General features: G+C 45.7%; 1 protein-coding gene across 1 annotated transcript; it reads right to left on the reverse strand.

Moving 5' to 3' along the window:
* Positions 1-371: 371 nt before the first annotated feature.
* On the reverse strand, positions 372-7,403 carry LOC111272276 (uncharacterized). The gene has a single exon (XM_022853634.2). It carries the CDS (start codon positions 5,033-5,035, stop codon positions 2,912-2,914), a length of 2,124 nt encoding a protein of 707 aa, XP_022709369.1. The 5' UTR covers positions 5,036-7,403; the 3' UTR covers positions 372-2,911.
* Between the last annotated feature and the right edge of the window lie 957 nt (positions 7,404-8,360).

Genomic DNA, 8,360 nt, shown 5'->3' on the forward strand with positions numbered 1-8,360 from the left:
AAGAAAGGCACCTTGATAACTATCAGTGACCACTGCCTGCTACGACAAACGGAAGAACATAGCGCGATCGTTCTTCAAGACCCAGTTTTCAGGATTCAGGCCAGCTGGCCTGTACAGGTGATATCTAGTGAATATCACTTCGTTTCTTCCTTTTCATAATATATATATATGGTGAGAGAGGGAGAATATCAGATCATCACAACATGCCTTATCTACTGTTTTCTGCGTGACAATCATCGTGTCAATTCAGTTGTTATATTAACGTTTTTCTCGAGCGTTTCCTTTAATCCATCAAATCTCTCCCATAATATAAACTGTTGCAACGTTACCGCTCTGACGATCTTGCTACCTAGAAATAACTATTTAACTGATCGGTTGGTGCGATCATTCGGGCAGGTGTATTATTTTTATTTATTTGCTTGTCTTTCTTTGTCACATTGAAGTTAGTAACGTATATATATATATATATAAAAGATGCATAGGGTCAACACCGCAAGACGAAAATATTGGTCTCGAGTCCTGAACGACTATGGGAATATTCTGTGATCGTATTCTTGCCGATGTAGCAACCTGTCCACCCATAATCATGCTACACTTTTATTACTGTACAGTTTTGTCCTAGATCGTTATTGACTTGTTTCTGGTTTTCTTCTCTCTATACTGTTATTTTCTTCCCTCTGAATCCGCTGTTATTGCGATATTCGCGGCGCTGCTCAAAAAAAAGAAAGGGCACTTGCCACCGTCGACAGCATGACACGATTGCGGCAATCGCCCTACAGAGCCCTACTGCATTCTACACTGAAGGGGTGGGCGGGAGGCGCGAGCGTGCGACACCTTAATATGCCGCACAGCCATCGGGTTACCAGTGAAGCAGGTGAATTGGTCAGCGCTTCCGCAACGTGGCCTGTCGGCCATTATGACTCACAATGGCAAACAGCGGTAACTAGTTCTTTCGCTAACACTCATATACAGACAGGACTCGCTTTGCTGTCCTTCAACATTTCTGTTACTCTCCCTCCCGAATGATATTGCATATACCAGTGTTATATAATATATGTATATATATATATATATATATATATATATATCTGTGTTGGAAATGTAGCCTTAGGTGTAAATCTGTATGTTTGCTTGCAGTATTTTGAGACCTTTATTTACCAGTGCCATGAGCTTCTTTTATTATTTGATATCGGAGTCTGTAGGCAGTGTGTGTGTGGGTTTTGTGTGTGTGTTTGTCTGTGTGTGTGTGTGTGTATGTGTCTGTGTGTCTGTGTCTCTGTATGTGTGTATGTGTCTGTCTCTCTGTGTGTGTGTATGTGTCTGTGTCACTGTGTGTGTGTAAGTGTAAGAGTGCGTGTCAGTGTCTGTGTATAGTATTGATCATGGATGACGAATTAAGGATGCATGCTACCCGATTGCAATCGACGAGTACCAATTCCACCCTTTTCTTTGATTCTTTACGTCAGATATGAGGTACACCTATATTTGCGTGACAGAGTAGCCTGGGAAAGAAACATGCCAAGTGTATACCTCTAATGTGTGTTTATGTGTGTATGCTCCCAATAATAAATAGGTTTGTATATATATATATATATATATATATATATATATATATACACAACAAGGTCTAATGCTCTGGGAGCCTGCCACTATGATGGTACAAGAATGATAGTACAATAAATTAAGAGGGCGTGATCGTTTAGATGCATCTTAGTCATTTTGCGTCAGTCGTTTGCATTCGGGTTTACATCCTACAGCGAATCACTTTTTGCATCATTTTTGTTCCATCTTTAAAACAAGTACAACAACATTACACGTCCACGTATTCCATTCTAATGCAGCAGTAAAATCCTAGCCTGTGGTTAATCCTTGCGGGTGGCCAGATGACTGATTTTTCTTCCGTCGCTTCTGCAATTATCCGTTATCTCTACTCCGTTTAACCTCTGAGCTTGCACTGCTTACTCGCACCGCCGAACACTCAAAGGAAATCCGCCCCTTCCGCTGTCAAAACGAGTTCTACTTTTAAATATAATCCTGAGAAACACTGCCGGCGTTCTTTGTTGTACTGAAGCCATTATATTGATCGGTGAATGGCTGCGTGAAAGAATGACTACTTGGATACTGATGAAATCGCCGTGATATGTGTGCTTATGCTCGCCAAATCTTACTGACGGTAATTGTGAATCCGTGTTATAGATGTATTCTGTTGATACGACCTGTCCGATCTGGTCGATTGGTGACCTCACCGACGTGAGCCAATTGTTCTTCCGTCATTTCTAGGAGATGAATAGGTGGTATATTTCGGGTGAAGAAATATCCATCTTTTGGCCCCCTGGAATTATTTTTTTTGTTTGTGGGTTGAGATTCGTTCGTCGTTGTGTCTCAAAGAAGACTGTGGCTTGGCTTTGTCATATTTTATAATGGTGCTGTTCTTCGGCAACGTGTCTGTAATGTGCGTCCCACTTTAGACATGTCTCCAATAAGGTCTTGACAAACATACTCATAACAAACTCCGCACGCGGCGCCGCTTGAACAAAATTCCCGTTTATGTTGTTTGTTTTTTGTGGCCTAATTCTGTGATAAGGAGGTGCAAGCCAACCTAAATATGTGAGGATCTCAGTACGTGTGGCAAAGCTTGGGAAGGTGAGGTAAGTACTGCTGATTGAGCAAGGTAGGTAGTCAGTCACGCGACCCGGGGCTTGTTGGTCTAGTCGTCTTTCTGGGCATCTACGCGCTTCAATCGTTTTCTTGTCTACTTCCTGCTGTTTCTAGCGTTGCTACCGGTGATGCTCGTAGTGGCAGCAGCAATTTACAGTTTGATACAGTGATCATTTGTTTTTTTCCATTTCCAAAGTTTTGTCTCTCTATGATTACTGACTGATAGCCTTACTTTGCTCTCTGACTCTAGCCTCTACTGACTAACAACAGGTGGTCCGGTAGGCGGACCTGTCTGCCGTTGTCCCACCCAGCTACTAAACACCTCCCGGCAGTGAGAGACTACGCATTCGTTCGAGCAGTATTCCTTGTCCCATTCCGCGCACTCTACAGCGGCATTACCGCAGCCCTTTCGCCGACACATCGGCTTGTGGCTGCAGAGACCACCGTTCGCCTCCTCGCTTTTCGGCGTTAACGGCTCATTGTTGTTGAGTGCGCCGTTTACTCCGCTGACGTTATTATTGTTGCCAGCTGCCGCTGCTGCTTGCGCTGCAGCTAGACGTTGCTGATTAAACGCTCCCTTCGTCTCGTGACCGGCGTGTCGTTCTGTGACGGGCGCAGCTGGTGACCGCAGTTGTTCACCGCTCTCCTGACCATTCTGAACGGCGGTAACGGGTGACGCAGCAGGCGGGCCTTGAGGGGCTTGCTGCTGCTGAACCTGTTGTTGTACAACGGGCGCTGGTGTTGCCTGTTGCTCCTGCTTGACATGATGCTGCTGTTGTTGTTGCTGCTGCTGTGGCGTCGCTTGTGGAGGCTGATGAGCAACGTGCAGAACCTGTTGGCTCGTCTGGGAAACCTGTGGCGAAACGATAGTCTGTGCGGGCGAGTGTGTCGGCTGACTTCCAACGCTTACCGGTGGCGTCAGAAGGCCACCTGCACCTGTCGTGTCCAGCTGCTGCGAAACCATCTGCGGTTGCTGAGGCTGTGGCGGGAGACTTTGCGGGGGTGGATGCTGTTGCTGCATTGTTCCAACAGACGGATGCGGTGCAACCATCTGCTGGGACGTCATTACATGTTGACTGTGCGAGACAAGCGGGGCTGGAGCAGAGGACATATGTACAAGGGAAGAAGCCTGTGTCTGCAGAGGTTGACTGCTCGTTGTGGTAAGATGCTGTTGGCTGCCAGGGGCCTGACCCACCATCTGCACCTGTCCTACCTGGTTTTGCACCTGTCCAAGCTGCGTGTGAACCTGACCAGGTACCTGAACGTTCAAAGTGGTCGCATACTGATTGTGCAGTTGGCCACTCATCTGAGTGCCGGCGCTTGATAAATGATAATCGGGCAGCGCTGGAAGACCGTTATGTTGTTGCGGTTGTGCTTGCAGCTGCTGCTGCGCTTGTTGCTGAGCCTGCAGATGAACGTTGTTATGAGCGTAGATGATCTGTACAGGCTGTTGAGGCTGTTGCGCCATTTGCTGGGCGGCCCATTGAGCGGGGTGATGCTGCTCGATCATTACTGTTTGACTGAACGTGTTTGGTGTCGGTGGCGTCTGTGGAACAGAAACTGGCGTGGGGGGCTGTGCCGGCTGAGGTGGGCTCGGCATCGAATTGTCTTGCGCGCCAGCGCTCTGCGCCACGAGGTTGGCTTTGTATGCTGTCAACGCTTTCAAGTACTCCTTCTTCGCATCCTCGGCCTTCTGTTTGTATGAGTTTTTCTTCTCTGCCTCAAGGCTTTCCCACATTGACGCGACGATTTTCGATACTTCGCCAAAGCTCGCTGAAGGATTCTGGCCCTTGATAGCAGCCTGTGTGTCCCGGAAAAACATTGCATAGGCGGACAAAGGCTTCTTCGGTTCGTTTGGATCCTTCTTCTTTTTAGCTTGTTTCTGCTTCTTAATCGGACCTCCGCCTGATGACGTTCCATAGGAATCGGGAGACCCAGCCATCGGGCTCGATTCCCGTGTTAGCTCACTCGTTTGTTGCTGCTGCTGCTGCTGCTGCTGCTGCTGCTGTTGCTGAACTGCAGTCTGTGCGGGCTGTACTGACTGCTGCTGTTGGCCTGCTACCTGCAGATTTTGCAGGTGAGTGGCCTGAGGAGCCATCTGTACAGTTTGTACGCCGAGATTTGTATACTGCTGCTGGTACGGCTGCACTTGAGTGACCTGGGCCGGCGACCAGATCTCGTGTGTGCCGAAGCTCATCATGTCAGCAGTGTCCGTCGTTTGGTATAGACCAGCGTTTGTGTGAACGTAGCTCTGAGTGCTGGGTACGTAATACGATGTCGTAACCACATCGGCTGTGGGAGTGGCTGCCGCTGTCACGGCAGACGGGTACTGGTTCAGGCCAAAGTCGTCGCCGAAGCTAGGCGCGTGGAACTCCATCTTATAAATTGCGGTCCCTTAGGTGTAATCTCCAATGTCTATATCACCAAGTGTCAATCACTAATAATCCACCTGTATTTGCTGTACGCGTGTTCTCGCTACGCAAGCACTCACTCACAAATTCCAACGAAAATCACCTAACCTTATCCACACTCAATCTCTGAACTCGTATAACTTCCTGGCTGTTTTTATTTCTGTCGAAACACTGCTAGACTCTGGGTGTCGCTCGATCGGCAGATGAATAGTAACACTTATTTCGCACACAAAAGCCGACAACCCATACTCCGTAGTTTCTAGACCTGTGGTTGCTGGTAGTAATGAGAATATATTTCTGAATATATAATATCCTACACAATGACAAGAGGACGCAATCCGGCTATGCTATTGCTAGCACTCTCGCAGTATGAAATAGCATCGACAGGAGGATAGCAGCGTACGTATGCAGTTATCCTGAAGAAGAATTGTGGGAAGAGCTGTAGTATGGAGAACGAGTGGTCTTATATCCTTAGCACATACCCAGCGCGGAAACAGTCAAAGCACCTCCAGCGCACATTATAGACCACTCTGCGGGCACCATCATTATAATCAATCCAGATCTGCAATAATTGATGCTGTAGATATCGGGTTCTTTGGTAAATTCCGGTTAGTCTGTGGCCGTTCTGGATTTTGATCTTCGACAACCGTAAAACAGCTGATACTTCTACAAAAACAACAACAAGACAAACCTAATGGTTCAGTCGAGTTCAATAAGTATTTGCCAATGTACTGCACAAAACACAATCACACTTCGTCACCAAATCCAAAATTCAACGAGTGTCGATTATCGTTAAGACTGGCCTTCAGCGTTTAGTAACGGATATATATATATATATATTCCAATCATTGGCCAGAGTATGATGATGATGGTGATGGTATGATCGATGGATGGATGCGCCCTCTTCGTGAATTCGGCCCGATAGTGTAGCTAATAGTTTGCGGGTACTAAAAAGGAGTTGCTGATTCAGCAGGCGGTTGCGTTTGCGCGTGTACCTCGGTAAATTGAATTGCCCAAGGGTGTCAGTCACGCCGTCGGGGGCTGAAGCGTAGTAACGGTAACAGGGAAGAGACGATAATCGTAAGTAGAGCAAGTCACTGTTTTTGCGGTGTATCCCTGCTGATTACAGGCGTGGTAATATTACAGGGTGCTGTTATCGTTGCACCACGATGTGAAAATGATAGCTAAGTCATCAACTGACGGACCAGCTGTAAATGTTGTATCAATTGGTCTGTTGAGATAGACTAAGTGATGCGGTATTTGATGAAATTCGCAAATAGTCTTCTCGTTCTCGAACTAGTAATAGGCGCTTCACAGAGCTTGTTACTCACACAAAGAAGGGTGAAGCGCGCAAGTCGAACGACAAAATAATCTTATTACTACTGTAGTTGTAAAGGGCAGGTGTCCGGCCAGTCGTTATGTAGATATCAAACAACAATCAGCAGCAACAAGTTGCATTTCCTTGTGGTAGCCCGTAACGAAACGGTAATAATCCTCTCGGAACACGCACCACTTTAATTATTCCCTCACACATACACACGTTCTGTTAACAAATTGTGTCCTCGTTTTTTTTTTTAATCGATAGGAGAACTGTTCAATCTCGCGACTTCGTTGTCGAACACGATTATATATACGATAGCAGTAGCACAAACAGACGAAGAGAAAATGTACGGTTTTGCTCGTGGTGATGATGACAATGACTTTTATTATTGTTGTTGTTCTTGATTGGTGCACAAAATTTAATTACTGCTGTCGCCCTATCGATATTCCAAAACATGAACAATGAACGATTTGTTGTTTGGTTGTACAGTATTCCGAAAAACGCTGCACCGTCCACTCGACGTTGAAAATCACAATGCTCTCTTGTTGTCTTCCTGCCGTCGTCTGTTGCTCTATCTGTACTAGTTTACTACAACAGCTTGTTGGTCGGACGTTCGATGTCGATCGCATGTGGTCGTCTCGTATACGACCGCTAACAATCAGACGCTCACAAATGATGTGTACCCTTATGGAACAGCTGCACGTACACTGATTGTCGTTCTATTCTCGTGGTATGTTCTTTAAAATCCGTTGTTTTGGAGCAAGACACAGCTATTGAAGCCTACACTATATTCATGGTTTATGTGTTACCGCTGTTGTCTGCTGCCTACGTTCGCTGCAATCGCTCTGCGCTGCTTTTACCGCGAGCTGAGCTGCGCTAGACGACGATCCTTGGTGACGGCACACGGCACTCCGCTGTCTTTAGCCTCTGGCGGCCTATAACCGACTAACTGAATCGGCTGCCAAAGAGACGCCGCGTTTCAGCGGATTGACGCATTCGCCACGTGCAACAAGGTCAATTCGATGCGTCGGGCGGTCGTCGTTGAATGGGAGAGAGCTGCTGTACCGGTCACATCATCACTAGAAGCATGGCGTAGAAACAAGGGGAAATCATTTGTCCGAAAATTGGTAGCGACTCCGAACTAACCAAATCTAAACTTTTCCATAAAACTCGTAGAAAAAATAATGATTTTTCGAAATAAATCAACCCAGCGCGCCATATTTAGTTTGGTTGTTTCCTAAACAGGAGAAGTTGCTAGCAACATGGTATTACCACAGTCAGTCTTTCTATTGATGGAAAGATAAATTAACAGTATATAAGCTGTTTTCAGCTAACATATGGAAAAGTAACTGTTTTGTGAGGTCGATTGATTAACAGCTTATAAGTTTATTATGCACTATTCCATTTAACTGCGACCTTCACAATGCATCTAGCCAAAGAGAGGTCTGATGTCATAGAATCTTCACTCCGCGACAACAGTAGACAAGGTACGGAAAAACCAGTGGCGCCCAAACTTGAATTTGGCAATAACCAACAGACGTGAATCCCGCGATGCGCATGGTTGTTGCGTATAAATACATACCTGGAGCAACAAAAAATCAAGTTATACTGCTACAAGGCCAAGAGTGCGCACCTCATAGTCTCCGTCATAAAGCCGGAAATTGCATGACACTCCAGGCTGACGGTGGGCCGAGAACAAAGTTTTCTAACCGGAGGTGAAATCGTAAAAATTATGGCACTTTTCGAAATCTATATTCGATATATGCAGAATGAAAAATTCGTATAGTTGAAAAACAAAAACAGTTAATTTAGTAAAATAACCTAACGAAACGGCGAAAAAAGTCAAGATTTGGGGCAAAAGATGATCCTCTAAAAATATCATTGCACTAGCAGTTTTAACACTAGTTTTACTAGTTTAACCCCTATTAATAAATAATAATAACAATAAATATGAGCTATTGCGATAGTAT

This window comes from Varroa jacobsoni, unplaced genomic scaffold (assembly GCF_002532875.2).
Source record: "Varroa jacobsoni isolate VJ856 unplaced genomic scaffold, vjacob_1.0 scaffold_185, whole genome shotgun sequence".
Classification (NCBI taxonomy): domain Eukaryota; kingdom Metazoa; phylum Arthropoda; class Arachnida; order Mesostigmata; family Varroidae; genus Varroa; species Varroa jacobsoni.

Bases quoted from the DNA above. Each gene is read 5' to 3' on its own strand.
- LOC111272276 (XM_022853634.2), bottom strand. From the start codon at position 5,035: ATGGAGTTCCACGCGCCTAGCTTCGGCGACGACTTTGGCCTGAACCAG.